At 38.7% G+C, this 20,185-nt stretch overlaps 2 protein-coding genes across 2 annotated transcripts in view; one reads left to right on the forward strand and one right to left on the reverse strand.

Moving 5' to 3' along the window:
* Positions 1-7,872, reverse strand: part of jak2a (Janus kinase 2a) — a 41,474-nt gene extending 33,602 nt beyond the window's left edge. Inside the window, exon 1 of the mRNA XM_085463397.1 lies at positions 7,479-7,872. The gene's annotated coding sequence lies outside the window, so the exon portion shown is untranslated. The remainder of the gene's footprint in view (positions 1-7,478) is intronic.
* Positions 7,873-12,863: 4,991 nt separating this feature from the next.
* On the forward strand, positions 12,864-17,656 carry LOC146705652 (zinc finger and BTB domain-containing protein 26-like). Its single transcript, XM_085463398.1, has 2 exons — positions 12,864-13,174; positions 13,533-17,656. Exons 1-2 carry the CDS (start codon positions 12,866-12,868, stop codon positions 14,517-14,519), a joined length of 1,296 nt encoding a protein of 431 aa, XP_085319524.1. The 5' UTR covers positions 12,864-12,865; the 3' UTR covers positions 14,520-17,656.
* Positions 17,657-20,185: the final 2,529 nt, after the last annotated feature.

Consider the following 20,185-nt stretch of genomic DNA (forward strand, 5'->3'; position numbering starts at 1 on the left):
ATTGGCTTACACTATTGTTTACTGCAACACTTGAGAGACTCCTAGTATTCAGTATAACAACTTCCTTGCTAACTTTATTCATGAGGCTTCACACAGGTCCAAAACATTATCAGCTAGCACCACACCCCAATTCAACTGAAAAACAAAAAAAACCCTCATAATAAAATACACAGCAAAAGGATAAAACAGAAGAAAATAAAATCACAGTGGCCAGCTGGACTTCTCTCAATCCTAATCTTTCACTAGTTCTAGAAGAGGTTGTAAAAATGTCAATTTTATTCAGGAGCTTTGCAGACAGATACAAAAAAACTGATGACTTTGATGAAAGGAAAACATCTAATGATTTCACAAACACCAACTAACCGGCACAACTATCTAGTTAAGCAAAAGTCCCTACTTACCATTACCGATGCTATCTATAGAAACTAATCTGGCTTCACAATTAGACGGTTGCTTCCTTGCTTGATGCACTGTTGGTGCTGTATGACACTCTGGAATCACTATTGATGTCAAGCTATACAGAGGCTTGTTTGACCTGTGTAACAATCTTGACTATTTGGTCCTAGAGGTGTATTTAATTTTTTATTTCCAAGTCCTCAATCAGCTCTTTACATGTTTACTTATCAAGCTTCTTATCGTATTATAATTAAATTTCTACTCACTGACCCCATCTTTTGTGTTATCTTGACTGTCTGGACTATTTAATTTTGTCATATTATATTTATGTTGCCGAGCTAATCCACTTTATCTAAGGTACTTTTTAATCGGTTGTGTTTAGTGTTTGGGCTCCTGCAGCACAGTGGAGATAAAGAAACTATATCGTTATGTTCTGACAAGTCAACACACGCTGCTCTGTTAAAATAACCTGCGCTGCTGTTATCTCTCAAAAGGTCACATGTAAAAATCCCCCTTTTGTCTTTTGACAAAATATCACAATATTTTAATGATTTTTCCCCCACAGAAGAAAGGAAAACTAATTAAAAGAAAACAACATCAGAATAGAGACCAACAGACTGCAACTGGAAAGGATTGGTTTCACTAGTAACTGAGCAAACAGAGCCATAACAGGGTTGTGGCTAAAGTTCATAAAAACACATTCAACCCATTTACCATATACTGACACAACACTGTGTTTGTTTTAGCATGTTGACACTTCCCCAAAAACATGCACAAAACATAGAAATTGCACATACTCTGTGGAAAGGAAAATATAAGTAAACACTTTTTTTCTACTGAAGTAGAGCAGTCCATGTTTACCTACATTACTTCTGTTGCTATGTATGTAGAAATACTCCAACTCAGTGAAGAGGAGGAATGAAAACCCACACTCAAGGCTGTGCTATATAAAACATTACTGCCCTTTCTTATACAATTAACATCTTAAAAAAAAAACACTATTCCCATTACATTACGAAGAAAACACCCAGAACACACAACAGCAAAAGCAAAAGCAAACCAAGAGAAATAACAACTGCAACACCATTTACTTATATGTTTGCAACAGTTTCTGAGTTACACACAAATGGTGATCAAGAGAGCAGACAAGACTGAAACACCTCCCTTGTCGGCTTCTCCTTCTGTTGAAAAGCTAATATTGCGCATGCAGTAACACAACAAATTGTAAACTCGATTATTATTATTTACCCATCTTTTAGTAAAACTGTGAGAAGCTTCAAAGCTTCAAAAGAGCAAAAAAACCTAGTGTCACCACATATAATAACTGTATGCGGCAAAGACTCTCGCATGGAGCTGAAATTATACTGTCAACATTTCCAGGGTGTATCCTCCATCTTGCCAGATGACAGCGGGAAAGCCTCAAGTCTCACCGTGACCCTGAGCTTGATGAGCCAAAGAAAAAAGATAGATGGAAGGTTGGCTGCTGGAATCACATATTCATCATTAGCAGCTGAGTCACTGTAATCAGCACAGCACGATATTTGATAACTTGGGTTATGAGGCTTCAAAAGGGTCCAGAACGTCAAGAGTTATCACCCCACCCCAATTCTCTTCATTATAAGGAGAAGAAAACCCTAAAAAAAACAGCAAATAAGGAAAACAGCAGAAAAAAAAATCTGATTTCAGCAAGAGATTAGTCGACCTGCTGAATAGGAATAGTTGCCATACATACTGGAAGAGTTTTGCTCATGTCCATGATATTTTACCAGCTGCAAATGAGCACTGTGACTCACTGAGTAAAAAAATGCTTCTTTGCTACAGGGGTATGTGCGAAATGCAGCTGCACAGCACCGCAAATATGAAGCCAAAACAAATGACTCTGGTGGGCAAGAGACATCTCACAACTGGTGAAGGTTACGTAAATACTATTACCAGTACTGATGCTGTCTTACAGAATTTAGACATGATCCAATATCATCCAGCTTTTTCCGGTTCCAATACCTTGGCTGTGGTTATCTGCTGATACTCAGTATCAATAGGAGATCGGTGAAATTAGGAATATGTATTCCTCACTCACAGACAAGGAGCTGACAGTAAACAGGTGAAGAGAAATAATCGTGCCTGGCATAATAAAGGCTCACCACTAAGAGTTACACAAAAACCCACGTCCTTCCATGTTCTTAAATAAGATTACTGACCAAACATGACGAGGAATGAGAAGGGCTCACTTTATCAGGTCACTTTGACCAATGTTAAAAACTTTTGCGAGCATACAAGCAGAAGCGTGAAATACGTCCAAAATACGGTCCCTCAGCTATTCGCTTCTTCTGTGCTATGTTAGCTCTGCTGCTAGCTGTGGCAGGAATGCAGAGAGGTGGACTGAATGGACCAAGGATCTGCTCTTTTTCACCATTAGCTGATCAAATTATTAGCTGGGGACATACCCGAGACGAACTGTTCTGGCATTAAGAGGAGAAGACTGGACTGTATTGTTAGTGCATGATGTGTAATTTGGAATCAGTGCAAACTACACAACAGGGACACCGTCTCTAAACTGTTTAAGGAAAATGCACTTTAAAAACAGAGTCAGTGACTTTAGAGTAGATGATCATACATGTTAGAAGTCTACACTAATGTTATACATTAAAAGGGATTTTCAATCTCACAATAAGGATTCTATATAATTAATTTAACACTGGTGTCAGATCAGTACTCGATATTTCCAGAAAGCCCAAAGTCATGGTATTAATATTAAATAGAAACTGTAAAAAGTCAAGGCATTTCCCTACGTGATTAATATATAACTATATTTTATCAGAAAGTACCAGCTCTTTTACACAAGATTCTTGGATCAAGTAGTAACCACATAAAACAACAACATCTAGTGACAATGACCACCTTCAGCACATTCTTTATGATGCTTTAGGTATTGATATACATTATAGGTATAACCATGTATACGTTTAGTTCTTTACACTAGCTATTTCATATTCAAAGTACATAAGTAGAAAAATGCTGTTTACCCCAGATCTGTTGCCAAGTAACATCATAAGCAACAGAAAAATGAAGGCGACACCTTCATAGTTTCCTATGTTGAAATGCATACATTTAGAAGATTAAAAAGCATGTTTACAGGCTGGTACAAACTGATTTGAGTTCCCTTCTTTCACAACAACTCAAAAGAGGGTAAAGAGGTAGGCTTTAATAACTCATCCACCTTGATGCTGTGGTGTGCCTCACATTTTCTAACTGGAGTTAATGAACTGGACCTCTTCACTGTATCTATGTTACTCTATGCCCTTTGGATCATTTTAATGGATCATTTGACAAATATAAGGGCTCACTGAGTTACGCAGCCAAGCCAATAAGCTTGTGCTGTTTTGTTAGACTGCTATTACTCTGCTACTAAACAGTAATAAGCTGACGTGTACGCCAAATATGACTTCCTACACCAAATGTTAGCATAAAGACTTCAACTCTGAAAGTCGAAAACAAGTGGGTGACATCGCAGTGACTACATCCATCTTTTATAGCATCTATGGTTATCTAATGCAGCAGATACAGAGAAAGAGACAGAGGTAAGCTGGAACTTTACCCAATGTGACTTTTTGGCTAAAAATACACCAGTGCTGTTTCCTGCGAATGGTCAGTGATGGTCAATCAACCAAAATATAAAGAATGCAGTGGTAAGCAAGAGATAAGAGGCAGATAAGAGGTGACGAGCAAATCATCGAGTACATTATTTAAAAACAACAACACACAGCAAGTTGCTAACTGTGAAGCATTCTGGCACAGACTTTCAGTCACAAGTGAAGAAGGCTGTTAAGCTGTCTGAAAATAATAAAGTTCAGGGTCAGAATTAATTGAGCAATTTCACATTTGCATTGCACACTAAACCCTACTTCCTTGGACCTTGCTCTAATCTAGCCACAAGTCTCTCTGTGTTGTGATGGTTCCTAAAAGGGTCATAAACATTATTTAAAGAAAGTTGTGATATGAAACAACATGAAGCTCTTATCGTGCTGTTCCATTTTAAACCACTCAACTAATTTTTCTCCACTGCAACAGCTGACAGTGCGGTTCTTTGTACATGACCTGGATAAAACTTGCACACACTGATGCAAGAATAATGTACTTTCCCCATAAAATGCCTGTGTCACTGATGTTGTCCTTCCAGTAAATAAAACAGTTTATTTGTCTTTGAAAACTGTGCCAGCTCTGCCTACATACACAACTGAAACATTACCAAGGCTATTAGTGGTTATTTTACAACTAAAATAAGACAGCAGTGGCAAACTGTATATATGTCAGATCTAAACCTAACATACTTATACTACTTCAGTATATCCTTGTTGTGATAAATGTGGACCTTATTCTATCACCAGCACTTTCCTTCAAATGGCATACAGTCAGAATAAGAATTCTTTTTAGTATTACTGATGACAGATGATTCAAACATTTCAAAAATTATAAAGCTTGAACTGGAAACTGACTGCTCTCAAGAGTACAGGCTTGCAAAATTAATCATCACTACTATAAAGAATCCATTCAAATCATAAATCTAGCAGCTTTGTAATGTAAAAGGTTTGTAATAAACCCTACCCCCATGAAGACTCAAAGTTGGGGTTTTTGTCAAAGGTTCTTGAGAGCGCTGTTGATTAAAGGGATGAGGGAATCCCCTTTTATTACATCTTACCAAAACGGTCTAATACTGTGCAACCGACCTTATCGCTGGAGTTTATTCATACTTGAGCTCATTTTCCAACGACATAAAGAAGATCATTCTCCTGTTCAACTGGTCTGTATCCTTTTCAATTGGAGCAACAAATATTTCCAGTTATTAAAGTATTCCCGTTTACTGATAAAAATCAGAGTAAGCTGTTACAAATGCCTTTTCAGGGAGGACACGAATTTAGATTAAGATAATGGTTGATTTATTTTTTGTACCTTGCATTTATATGTGTTGAATGCTGCGAGCTCTTGCAAGCATTAAATAAAGCAACCTGTTCTTAGTGGTTTTCATTCAAAGGTTTCCCAGGAGCCTCTCCTTGGTGATCTAAAAGCAGTATATGATTACTGTCTAAAAACCTTCAGCAAATAAAATCTGTTACAATATGGAAGGAGCTGCCAGACATTTTCACTAAAGTACTGATTTAAAAGAGGCAGGGGAGACTTTGGAAGAAGGCAGTAAGCAGCTGGACAAATCCCCATTGTTTGAATCTTTAGACTAGTTAGACATGCTATTCACACCAATTTAAAGTGAGTTCTGTACTGGGGTGCCAGGAATATGTCATGCAATACAATTAAGCCGTTTCCAACATGACAATGAGTTCAGTCTACAGGCCTCTATAATAATTAGCCTTATCAAAGACAGTCTGTAATGAGGAACTGTACGACACACTAATGTAAGCCTTAAATCGGTTTAGAGACTGTGTTCCTGTTGTGTAGTTTGCACTCAAGATAGACGTATCTTGAGCTATGTATTTATTTACATAAATAAATACATTTTACAGCTTATGTATTTAAGCTATAACTCCAGTAACAGGGAGGTTAGTGGAGTTAACTAAGAATAAACTAAAATACAAAACTAAATGAGCAAGACTAACAGAAATAAAGACAAGAATTATGAGAAAAATGGGAAGTAACAACATCACAACACACTTGATGAGACATGCATTTGTGTCCTGGTGAGACTTGGGATTACTATTCTATATGATCATCAATCAAGTGCCATTAAAAATTGCATTATTCTCAAGTTCTAAAATACATGCTCCTAATGAATAGTCTCTATATCCTAATAATGGCAAAAAATAAATAAATAAATAAAACTAAGAAAGAAAGTAATAAAAACGAAACTAAAACTACACGCTTGTAGACCATAAAGACAAAACTGAAATATGCTAAATCCTCATTGGGTGCTAATTGAAAAAAATCAAATTCCTAAGATAAAGCTCAGAGGTAAGAAGGAAAAACAAGTAAGAGTATAGAAAACTAATAATTCTAGGATGCAGCTCCCCAGTGAATTAGTTCCTGAACACCCAAAGTTTAACAAAATAGAGAAATCATACTATACATGTTTGTATGCTCCCTATCTCCTCCTATACGAGTGAACCAATCTTGATGAGACATTGTGAGTGCCGATGCGTATATGGCATATACAAACATTTTATACAATTCCACAATCGAATATGTTTGTACAGTTCAGCTTAATAGACAATTTGACTGTACACCGAATGGAATGTCATAGCATAGAAGCAATGTCATATTGAAGGAACGTTATAGTAAGGTGTAGAATGTCGTAGTATAGAATGGAATGTCATAGTAAAGATTGGATTGTCATAATATAGAAAGGAATTTCATAGAATGAAATGTCATATTGAACAGAACATTACAGTAAGGTGTGGAATATCGTGGTATAGAATGGAATGCCAGATTAGAATGCCATGTCCCAGTATATAATGTATTATAGCATCATACTTTAATGATGTACGTAGGTATATAATCTGGTAATAAAGGGTTAAACTAGTTATAAATAAATGTAAACTGTTGACATCGCTGAGTTGACATCGCTTTATTCACGTCAACAAACATGCAAAGCTCTGCAGAGGGGGTCTTCATGAAGGTCAGCTTTTTCCTGAAGGTCTGTAAAAGTGCTGCCTCTTCAGGTTTTCAAAACTCGAATTACTGGTTGATAACGGACTGCTGATGGCAGATGGGCACAGCAGTACATATAGGCTGTAATAAAATCCTGATCCAAATCAATGATCATTAGAGTCTTTTTCTTTACACGGGCATGTTTGATAAACTGAGAGTGGACTGCAGTGAAAATCTAACTAAATGGATTTTCTTAGTAAGTTTCTTGTGTGCAGCCGTTTCTATATTTACCACGTAAACACAAGTATGGCAGGCACATGCTCAGCAAAAACTTTCTGTAAAAAAGCAAAGTTTAGCAAGTCTGACTGCCACACACCAACTGATGAAGCCCGGCTCGACTAGCTAAGTTACTGCGCTAACCATAAGCACGATTAAATTCATAGCAACAATGACTCCTCTCAGCATCACCCGCACACGCTCGCACTTACTCTCCTTCCTTTAGGTTACGGCTGCTTCAGCTTCCCTTCCGTCCGCTCGGGTCTGCGGGTCGGCGTGTAGTCCAGTGCTGGGTCAACTTCGCGCTACAGCTAAGCTACGACGGCTCCTGAATGTTCACCATAGCTGTCAATAAAAGTACCCGCTGCTTCGTTATTTTCTCCCTCAAACGCCATCCTGTTGGTCTTTACATATTTCCCTGCGACTGCTTCGTTTTACTCTCCACACTAACTACACTGTAGGTCAGCTCTCCGTATTTTCTTTTTTTTAACCCGACATGTTTGCTTTAAGGTCAAATAGAGCACGGACTGAAACCTCCACCGTAGAAACCTCCTGTTATGTGCGGACACACTGATACAGCGACAGATTATGGAGGTTTGAGGGCGGAGCAGAATGCCCCTTTTTTTCTGTTTAAGCTCGCTTCTGGCTCTCTGCCCTCGCCCTAGCTCCTTCCGCGTTTGACGTAGAAAAAATAAAAATAAAAACGATGTTGATATATCAGCCATCAGCAACAGTGTTTACTTTTGGCCCCTTTACATGTCTACTTCGCTTCAGTTCATATGAAAATACTGTGGGCTACTTTTCCTTGAACACATTTTTATAGCTTTGACCTTTTTTAAGGTCATGAGCCTAAAAATCCCTCCCAGCCACGACATTAAAATGTTTTTACTCATTTAAGCATTATAGATCGATGGTGTTCAGTAAAATAAACGGCATTCTCCATGATGAGTGCCACTCTGGCCATGTATGGAGGACCAAAGCGTCAAAATAATAATTTAAAAAAAAAATCAGAAAATGTATAAATGCCCTTGCTGGATGAGCCTAATATCCAGTTAAATCAAACAACTATAGAAAATATGTATCTGTATATTTTTAATTAATTAAAAATAATTATTTTTTATTATGTTTTATTTATTTCTTAAATTAATGTTATTTATTTTAACTGTCATAAACAGGATGTGACAAGTGATAATAATAACAACTGCACTGCATTAAAACATTCACCGGTCTTTAATCCGGTCTTTAAATGATGACTTATGAACCCTGCTTCTGAGTCCAAACTACTCTTCGTTTATTAAGGCTGTTGTGTTTTTAACATGTTTTAAAGCTTTGTATCTTCTTCTATTTAATCTGAACAAGCCCCTAAAAACAGTCGGTGATCACTGTCGGCCTCTCTCGGTTTTCATTACCACTGTTTTTTTTAAAGCTCAGTTTTTAAAACCTTACGATGTAACTACAGCTCAGCCCATGCAGCAGTATGTTAATGACTGTGTTGCCACCACATAGCCCTACAAACGCCACTGCTGTTTAGTTTCCTGTCTTCATTTATGTCGGAAGTGATAGCAGAGCTGTACATTTAAAATTTTCAGAAATCCCTCAAAAAGAACATGGTATATTATTTAATCTTAAAAATTTGGGGGGAGTCCTCCCACGTACCATTAGAGGGAACCCATGTGGTACACATACCACAGTTTGAGAACCACTGCTTTATTAGATTTATTGGCACTGCAAATTTTGCTAAATTTTATTCAGTATACTGGGGGCAGTGATATAAGAGAGAGACTTCAGCTACAAAAGCTCACATAGTCACATTATTTTTTTAGCTAAATGACACATTGTTTTCTAATCCATGTCTAATTCGCCTTTTTTTTTTTCCTGTCACTTGTGCTGCTGCAACAAGTTCATTTCCCCAGTGTGAGTTTAAATAAAGTCCATGTCTATGTCTAAATCAACATGGTTACATAAATAAAAGTGCAAGGAAATATTTCTCTACACCACAAAGTTGACTGAAATAACCACGGGATGAGTGGTGACCTAAAAACCACAGGTGACAGGAACTTTGGGAAGATTTGGTCAAACAGAAAGCAATAACCTTGTTGCGTCTCACTTTTTGGCCCATTTGCAACAGGGAAACATATGTATACGTAAAATTCAAATTCTACCTGATTGAACAAAATGTTCTGTGATGAATGGTTGATATTACAAAGACATTCTGTTACCAAAAAAAGAGAGATGTCTCTCCAAGATTCTGTTTTGGATTAAATCCTTTCTTTTTCTCATCTCCTTTGGAACACTTTAAAAGTTCCAAAATATTATCCTCTGGCACAAATTGGAGCAGTGTAGCAACCATTCAGATTTATTAGCTCGTTAGACCTGACCCTGCCACTGATGATCCTCACATGCTTTTTCTTTGAGTTAACTCAATAAATACACATTTTGTGTGCAGCCCCAAATCCACGCCTTGAGGTGGTTCGCATAGATCAGCAACTTCAATCTATTTCCATCATATGACCACTGGAATGCAAAACTCTGTCCACACATTATTAAAAAAAAGTCAAATGCATTTCACAGCTGACCACACAATTTATCTATATTTTTCAAGATATATAGAGATACATTTTGTGCTAAAATAAACTTGCAAAACAAACAAGACAAACAAGACAATCATCATATTGGGTCTTCAAGCTTGTGCATTATACAAACAGATGATGATGATAGAACATGTTTATGTACTATGACTGTAAAAGCTCTTCATTTATATTAGTGAAGTTTTCTGCCTTAAAGGGTTTCTATTGTGCTAATTATCAAGTTAATCTCTGCTCAAAGTTTATCTTACACTGTTTGAAACAAGGTGTTTTAGCACCTTTTACTTTAAGGCCACCCTCCCTTTAAGACAGATTTTCTTCTAATTGCCTAACCCGGGCAAAAAGAAGGTTTGAATACACACAAAAAAAATTTAATATCTGACTTTACATAAATTAATTACATGTTAATTTTCCATGTAATTTCGTAACATAAGTACAATTTAAAATGTAAAATTTAATGGAATTTGATCGAATGAAATTGAATAATACTTGATTAAAATGCATTCAGTTTATACCAACCATATTTCTCTTTATGATTGATTATTGAAATACATAAACCCTTGATAGTGTGTATTTCAGTTGCAGTTTACTCTAAATCATTGCTTCATGTTTTTCAAAGGCAAAGAATAGTTCTTTGACGTGCAGAAGGTGGGAGGGTCTTCCGTGCACAAGGCCAGAGCTCTACGTTTGAGGTGACCAAACTGAGAAAATATTACAGAAAATAAAAAAAGCATGATAAGTCTGCTGCACATTACAATTTGAGTCCACCTGTTCAATTTGCTCCAAGGCTGCAAGTGGTGGGACAGTGAATACCAGTGAATACCAACACAGCCCATTAAAACTGTTTTGTTTTTTTAAGTAAACCAAATGTGTTTAATTTCAAGGTCCCGACCATGTAAAGCTCTTACTTATAGGTATGTACACTGAGAAGTCAAGGAGGACATGAACCAAGTGTGTTTGTGTTTTGCTTTGAGCATCATTGCAGAACAACAAATTCTTCATATATATATATATATATATATATATATATATATATATATATATATATATATATATATATGTGTGTGTGTGTGTGTGCGTGCATGTCTATATATATATATATAGACATGCACGCACACACACACACATACATATATATATATATATATATATATATATATATATATATGAAGAATTTGTTGTTGTAAAAAAAAAAAAACACCCAGCACGCCCCTGCGGGCGGTTTATCCTTCAAGCTCGGGTCCTCTACCAGAGGCCTGGGAGCTTGAGGGTCCTGCGCAGTATCTTAGCTGTTCCCAGGACTGCGCTCTTCTGGACAGAGATCTCCGATGTTGTTCCCGGGATCTGCTGGAGCCACTCGCCTAGCTTGGGAGTCACCGCACCTAGTGCTCCGATTACCACGGGGACCACCGTTACCTTCACCCTCCACATCCTCTCGAGCTCTTCTCTGAGCCCTTGGTATTTCTCCAGCTTCTCGTGTTCCTTCTTTCTGATATTGCTGTCATTCAGAACCGCTACATCGATCACTACGGCCGTCTTCTTCTGTTTGTCTACCACCACTATGTCCGGTTGGTTAGCCACCACCATTTTGTCCGTCTGTATCTGGAAGTCCCACAGGATCTTAGCTCGGTCATTCTCCACCACCCTTGGGGGCATCTCCCATTTTGACCTCGGGACTTCCAGGTTATACTCGGCACAGATGTTCCTGTACACTATGCCGGCCACTTGGTTATGGCGTTCCATGTATGCCTTGCCTGCTAGCATCTTGCACCCTGCTGTTATGTGCTGGATTGTCTCTGGGGCATCTTTACACAGCCTGCACCTGGGGTCTTGCCTGGTGTGATAGACCCCAGCCTCTATGGATCTTGTACTCAGAGCTTGTTCTTGTGCTGCCATGATTAGTGCCTCTGTGCTGTCTTTCAGTCCAGCTTTGTCCAGCCACTGGTAGGATTTCTGGATATCAGCCACCTCCTCTATCTGCCGGTGGTACATACCGTGCAGGGCCCTGTCCTTCCATGATGGTTCCTCGTCTCCCTCCTCTTTCTTGGGTTTCTGCTGCCTGAGGTATTCACTGAGCACTCGGTCAGTTGGGGCCATCTTCCCAATGTATTCTTGGATGTTCCTTGTCTCATCCTGGACTGTGGTGCTGACACTCACCAGTCCCCGGCCCCCTTCCTTCCGCTTAGATCATTAACCAGTGAATACTGGTTAATGATCTATATATATATATATATATATATATATATATATATATGTATATATGTATGTGTGTGTGTGTGCGTGCATGTCTATATATATATATATATATATATATATATATATATATATATAGACATGCACGCACACACACACACATACATATATACATATATATATATATATATATAAAGGCTGAACTAAAAGCACTGAAGGGGTTAATTACTTCATGCCCTCTTGCATAACGTGGATACGCACGCAGGCACCCACACACACACTGCTGCCACAAGCCTCCTCAGCAAAGAGCCACTGCAAGTCAGGATGCCTGTTTCTTTACCGAAATAAATCCTTCCACATCTGCAGAGCGTTAATTAAACCTCAGGAACGCCAGAACCCGTAAGGAGATCGGGTGAATAGAGAGGCCAGTGTTTCCTCAAAGTTATTTGGGGTTCTCATCCATTCCTCACCCAGGAACCGTTACCACGGCATGAGGCTGCAGTACAAGGTGGGGCTGGATCGCTAGATATTGATTTGACTGATTATGACATGTTTGAATTTGCCAGTAAATCATGTTATTTAGGGCTAATGTTATGGTATCTCCAACAATGCCAAAACCTTTACAGTGTTTAAATGTCACACATGCAGTATACTCACTCCTACACAGGGCCCAAAACCTATTTGAAAAATGAAAATGAAAACATGGTTGTTATCCACATTTTGGAGCCTTTTAATAAACATGAAAAATTAGGGTAATCTATGCAGCTCACACTTGCATCCATATGATAACAGAACTATGCTCTTACTATAGACAGACCATCATGCCAGGCTGTTCTGAGACTCTGCAGTTTAGTTTGCCCAACCACGGGGACTCCATCCTCAGCAAAATGAATGATCTTAGAGAAGAACATCGCTTTTGTGACATCACGCTCATCTTGGGCAGGCCACAGGACTCTACTGTCCATCCTCTCCAGTTCCAAGGTCACAGAGTGGTGCTTGCAGCATCCTCAGACTTCCTGCGTGATCAGTTCCTGCTTCACAAAGGCCGATCAGAGCTGAGTGTGGCTGTTGTTTCCAACGTGAAGGTTGCCAAGACACTACTCCTGTCCTGCTACACAGGGTTCCTAGAGGTGCAAGATCTAGTGTTTCTGTAATCACAGAGCTGAATATGGCCATATATCAAAAGTCTTTTGAGCTGAGGTGTTTGTTTTACTGTATAATCATTCATTTCTGTACTATAATGAAAGGTTCTAGATATAGTTTTATAATAGATCCATATTTAAAGTGAACAAGAGGAATATTATTTTAAAGGGGAACCTATTGTACAAATTTTTCAATCCATATTTTTATTCTTACATTCTATTATAGTAGCTCTGCATGACTCACGGTCTCAGAAGCTCACAAAGAAGTATAATAAGTCCTCTTTTTCTTACGGTTGGTGCTGTTTCTTTAATATTCATTGTTGCTTCATCCATTGCTGGTATGCAGGTCCCTCAGAGAGAACTTGTGAGCTACTTGACTGCAGCCAGTGTACTCCAGATGAGCCAGGTGGTGGAGAAGTGTGTCCAGGCTATTTCACAGTACCTCAGTCCCACCACGCCTTTCTTGAATCTGACTAGACTCTCAGAGGAGAAGGAAACCCAGCAGCTCAGCAGCAGGTGGCTTGGTTCCAGCTTTGATAATCCGAAGGAAAGGGATGCAGCCCTGCCCGACGCTATCATCCACAAAACAAATAGCAAGGAAGTTGGAACAGTCGTGGTAAACCCCAGGTTGACAGCCGGCCAAGAAGCCAAGGTGGATACTATAGGACTGAGAGAACCCAGAGAAGCCAAAATCGACTTATCTCAAGATGCAGAATGTTGCCTTGACATGCTGAAGTTGGGCAAAGAAGGAGATGCTCTGCCATGTTACACAAGCAACCCATTATCTCATGCTCCTCACACTGCAGGTAATCCACACCCTTCTGCAGTTTTACATGACCTAATGTCTTCCACAGCCACCATGATCAGTTCTGCAGCTGACACAGAACTGGTAAATAGTTCCAAAAACCAACACGAACAAGATGTTAAAGATTCACCAAAAGAGGAAAAGAAGTACATGCCAAAGGCAAATCAACTGCAACAAAGTGGAAAGCTAGGGAACTCTAGTCTTTTTTGCCACCCTAAAACACCTCTGTCCAAGATTCATTTTGCTGCAGATAACTCGGATACAGTAGTGTTCCAAAAGCCATACCTATGCAGAAAGTGTGACAAAGTCTTTCAGCACTTTGAGAGCTATGTGGGCCACCTGAAGGAACACAGACAGTATTTCTGTTTGGTCTGTGGAAAAGTCTTTTCTCAGAAGAATAATCTGACTCACATTGGTATCCACACTGGTTTTAAGCCTTTCAGATGCCCTCTGTGCCACATGACATTTACCCAGAAGGCCATGCTGCAACACCACTTCAATCTCCATACATGGGAGGAAGCCCCTTGAGTATACATTGTTGTGCTTACAGCACCAAATGCCAGGCCTCTGGTGCCACCTAAGGGAGAGTTATGGCAACAGTTAGCTGCAAAATGTGAGTTTGCCATTAAAATAGAAGATTTAGCATAGTTATTTAATTATTGCTTACGACCTGGAGGTCCAAAAATTAAATGAAGAAATACATACATCACAATAGAAAATGTTGTTAAATGCACAAAAATACAATTGAAACTAATTGCACGGTTGCACAAATTATAGTTACTTATATTTTTCATTGTTATTGTTATTATGTTTTTATTTATTTATTTTTTATCTCTGTCCATTATTATTATCTTCCCTGCTCATTTACAACCCCAATTCCAAAAAAGTTAGAATGCTGTGGAAAATGCAAGCAAAAGCAGAATGCAATTATTTAAAAAACAAAACAGGTTTTTTGTTTGTAGAAACACAAAGAAGGCCCAGGACTGTCAAGTAGCTAGAAGCCAATTAGACAACAATGGGGCAGCATCTCTCTCTTAAAAGTTAATCAACTAGTTTCCTCAGTTCCCAAATGTTTATGGGCTGTTTTTAAAAAGAAGAGGGGGCTCTACACAGCAGTAAATATGACCCTCTCCCTAACTGTTTTGAGATGAATTCACTGCCATCCAATTCAAAATGTCCTCGGGCATTTTCTCAGTTTAAACATTATGATATGATATGTTTTCTGCATTCTATGGTGAATACAATGTGGGTTTCTGGAAAATGCAAATCATTGCATTCTGCCTTTTATTGCAACAAAATTATTCAATTGCAACAAACTGAAGAGCAAACTTGGAGCAAATAAAAGTCTTTACTGTTCTGAAAAACATGAGTAGAGTGAGCTCACAGAAAAGCAACTGCTTCACCATTTGACCCTCTAGAAATTGTGTACAGCTCACTGAGCATGACTCGGCAAGTGGGTTTCCATGCTCTCTCACTCCATCCCTTCCCTACACATGTCTGCTTTTATCCCTCAGCTATCCTTTTGGCCCAGAAATGTCATTGTCACTCATCTTACTGAATGGAACACTAGCCAGTGGGCGCCTCAGATGCCACTGGCACTGTGTGCAGACAAACAGTGAATGCATGGCTTTGGTGTAGGTATTCAGTTTAGAAATTCATGCAAATGTGCGTTTGTGTGTGACCAAGGAAGACAGAGAATGTACATAAATATAGCTGAAGATAAAATTAAGCAAGCATTGATCTACCTATTTGCACTTGCATAAAGCAACTTAGTCCGAAAAAACATCAACATAAAGAAGTAATCTTGTGAGTTATAGGTCAAAAACAGAAAGCGAACATAAGGAAAACATCTTAAAGTGTAATAACATGAATAGTCATGTGATTGTTTCACTGAGAAGGGATTGAAATTCTCTTCAACAGCAATCAGTGCTGCTTCCATGAACTAGGTCAGAATTTATACAGGCATGTGTGTTTGCACACACCACTGCACACATAAATAAAATCCATGTATGTAAGGTTTTGGAGCACATCCATTATGGATGAGATGCTAAGAGAGAAACAGCAGGGAGGATGAAGACAACGAGGAAGATGGATGAGTAGTGGCAGAGATATTGATGGAGAGTAATTATATTAAGGAAAAGTAGCTTCTTTGGTCTTATAATTAAAATTATACAGGATCCATATGTGGCTCAAGAGTTGGGAGTTTGCCTTGTAATCGGAAGGTTGCCCGTTCGAGCCCCGTCCTTGGGCAAGACACTTCACTCGTTGCCTACTGGTGGTGGTCAGAGGGCCCGGTGGCACCAGTGTCCAGCAGCCTCGCCTCTGTCAGTGCGCCCCAGGGTGGCTGTGGCTACAATGTAGCTTGCCATCACCAGTGTGGGAATGGGTGGATGACTGGATATGTAAAGCGCTTTGGGGTCCTTAGGACTAGTAAAGCACTATACAAATATAGGCCATTTACATATCCAAGACTGACTTGGGAAAAAATGGTTTTTATATTCCTGTGCCCACATTATGACCAGATGTCAAGTTAAGCTACAAGGAAAGAGCAATAAAAAGCATCGAGGAAGCGTCTAGCACTTTAGAATGGCAATGGCAATGTTTACCATGTTAACTGTTTTTGCAGTTACTTACATACTTGGAAAATCTGTTGCAGATTACAGAAAAATATGATTTCTGGATATAATTCATCATCTGGGGATGATTTGGATATTTGTACCACGATGAATTAGATGCAGATTCAATAGATGTCAAAAAAATTCACAACAAACTCAAAGGATCATGATCATGCCAGAGGATCATGAAAACTGGATTTGGATTCCATATCCTGGAGACAATAAATGTTTGCTTGTGTATTTGATTATGGACCATTCCTAGAGTTAATAGGGTTGATTTTTGCATAGGAAAATATTATATTAAATAAATATTTAATATAATATCTGAATGAGATTATGTTGTTGGAGTAATTGGCAGGACCGTAGCCAAGAAAGCAGAGAAAGAGCAAGGGGGAATGACATGCAGAAAATAGTTGAACCCAGTGGCCTTTCAGCATGTGGGTCACCTGCCCAGTCAAGTAAGCTACTGTGTAGCAGCACCCTGTGAATGGTGTACTTTGCACTAAAATACACCTTTAACAAAACTTTACCCTTTTTATAAAGCTTCATATGAGTTTGAACATGCTTATATGAAGCTTTGTTTTCATGTAGTACTGAATAAGGTGGCATTGTGCTGTGACAGAACTGGGGAGAAAGAGCCGAGAGGAAGAGATAGAATGTTCACCGTATTCTGAGGTAGGATTATGGCTTAAGTGCATTTGATTACAGCTGTATCAAAACTGACCTCACTGTGAACACAGTTTCAATACGGAGGAGCTGTTTTGTGTGTGTCAACAGAAAACTGGGAGAAATAAGTAGATATTGCTTTCATCAGACTTGGACTCGCCTCTGTGCTGCTCGGTGAGGCATGTGATATCGCATTCGTTATTTTACTGCAGAGACCAAGGAAATGTGTGCTTTGTCTGATAGACTCTAGTTTGTTCATGTAAACTATGTGTCTTTCTCACACATAAAAGTCTGCCATGCTTTGACTGACAGCTTTTCAGTTGTATTTTCTTCCCTTAAGTATTATTATTAAAGAACACTGCATACATTTTCATTTCTATGTCAGTGACACCAAACTTTATTTATACAATTGTGCCTTCTGTGGCTTCAAATGACACAATTCAAATAAAATTGTAGCTATAAAAGCTTTGATGTGAAATTTTGTACTTCTAATTTCAGTTTTGGACCGAAATCTCAAAAATATTTTGTATTATAAGATACTTATTCTTGCCTCCAGCAACACTGTGGGGAATTTTTGACCAAGATATGTCCTTTAACTCATCCATTACACAAATATTCAGGTAGCTTCCTTCATCTGCGCAATAACACTAAGATTATAACCATCCTGTTTGTGATGCTGGAAAACATTTGTTACCTCTGCTGGACTATTGTAAGTTATTATCAGGCTGTTTTGAAAGTTTTCTAAAAAGCCTTCAGTTGACCCAAAATGCCACAGTGAGAGTACTAACACAGACTTGTGTGAGATAATATTTCTTCTTTGTTAGATTATCTTTATTGGCTCCCTGTTAAATTCAGAATTGAATTAGAAAACCTTCTCATAAACAAAAGTCTTGAGTGAAATCCTAAACACGTCCTAGTAATATATTATCCCAACAGAGCTCTTCACTCTCAGACTACAGACTTACTTGTGGTTCCTAAAGTTTCTAAATGCAGAATGAGAAGCAGAGCCTTCAGCTATCAGGACCCTTTACTATGAAACCAGCTCCCAGTTTGGGTTCAGGGCGCAGACATCCTCTCTACTAATCTACTCTCTAGATTAGGTTTAAAACTTTCCTTATTGATAAATTGTGTAGTTATGATTGCAACAGGTAACACAGATGCCATTATTACATATTATGAATGGTTGTCTTCTTTATTGTTGCTCTGTGGTTACCCCTACAAAAGTCTGATGCCTGCAGCGGCATCCTGTTGAAAGGGAGTTCTTCCTCCACACTGCCCCCAAGTGGTTGCTCACAGAGGTTTTTCTCTAATTCTGTAGGATCCTTACCTTACAGTATGATGAACTCTGAGAAGGCTGTTTCTGTGAACTCGTGCTATAAAAATAAGGTAAATTGGCAACAAGTCAATAACATGACCAAAGGGTGGCTGGTTCTTCTATTAGAAATAGCATGAGGAGTTGAGTCATTTGCGAAGGGCAAAAAGTAGACCCCCTCTCCTTTACATCGAAGGGCCACTTGAGATGGTTTAGGCATCTGACCACGATGCCCCCTGGGCACCTCCTGGGTGGGGTGTTGCAGACATGTCCCACTGTGAGGAAGCCCCATGGCAGACCCATGACATGCTGGAGAGATTACATCTCTCAACTGGCCCGAGTGGATATAAAGCCATTTTTTATTTTACCTTTCACTTTCTGAAGTCTTTGTGGTCATGCAAAGTCCTGCAAATCTCAAAATAAAAAAACAGCCGAATTTTATCTTCTTATAGTTGAAAGAACCCTAACTGAGACTTAAACTGTAGAATACATTCAAAACTATCATGTTACTATTATCCTGAAAACTGTGGCAGTTACTGTTTGTTTTATTATGGTTCAAATTGAATGTAAGGTGTTAAACATTATGTTGTTCCTTTATTGTGGTTTATATAAAAAAATATTACTGTTCAAGGTAGATTTGAACAGGTCCAAAGACGTCCTTGAGGAAACATCCATAGCCTCAGTGCACCACTTATATTGTTAGACATCAAACATGTAACACGTGCTGGAAAGATTTTTGCTTCTCATAACAGCATGATTGTAATATTTACTGTAAAAGGTTTTAGCTTACAGAAATTCATACATCAAGGGCTTTTGGGGCACAAGAAGAAAATTTGATTCTGTATGTAAGATAACATGTTTACAGCTCAAAAAGTGTTTTGGAACAGATTTAGCCTTCCAGTATGAATCATAATGAGTAGGCTCACGTCTCCTGCAGTGAACAGCAGCTCACTGAGGGAAAAGCCTGAGTTATTACAAAAGTGTGATTCAGATATAAACAATGACAATAATGTGACAAGCGTGCAAATTTCGACTAAAAATCAAGGCTAAACTCATTAAAGACCAGGATTACAGTCATCATGACTTTTGTCACTAGTAACTTGTTTTACTGATCACTAAAGTCTGTAAATGCGCTCACACATGACTGCTATTTCGTAAACAGCAAAAATGTAGAATGAATGGATCATTAAATATATACATAATATATATAATAATATAGAAATATATTCACCCAGACCTACAGGTATTATCCAAATGTCTAAGAGAAGCTTTTCAGCGTTGTTAAACACGGCTGTGGGCTTGAAAACATTTCATAAAGTGGTAAAGGCAATTAAGTTTAAACATTTTTCCGCTACTCCACAGCTTCGAACATGGTTGCAACAGCATGCGGGAACTGCTTGTGTTTTCGTGTGTGAACTTCCTCTTCGCAGACGCACTTGTCGATGCGCATCCTCTACCACCCTGCTTCTCGGTCTGTTCCTTTAAATGCTCACAGCCCACGCCTCGAAAAGCGGCTTGTTCCGGCTTGCCCCTTTACATCTTTTTATCCTTGCTCACAACATTAAACTAGTGCCATCCTCATTACACCGCTCCCCTGACCC

Source organism: Copadichromis virginalis, linkage group LG7 (genome assembly GCF_057382275.1).
Source record: "Copadichromis virginalis isolate Kocher_CV1m ecotype Utaka linkage group LG7, C_Virginalis_male_GT1.1, whole genome shotgun sequence".
Taxonomy (NCBI): domain Eukaryota; kingdom Metazoa; phylum Chordata; class Actinopteri; order Cichliformes; family Cichlidae; genus Copadichromis; species Copadichromis virginalis.

Coding starts and splice junctions, on each gene's coding strand:
- LOC146705652 (XM_085463398.1), top strand. CDS start 12,866: ATGCCAGGCTGTTCTGAGACTCTGCAGTTTAGTTTGCCCAACCACGGG. Junction 13,175..13,532: donor GCTACACAGGGTTCCTAGAG/GTGCAAGATCTA, acceptor GCTGGTATGCAG/GTCCCTCAGAGAGAACTTGT.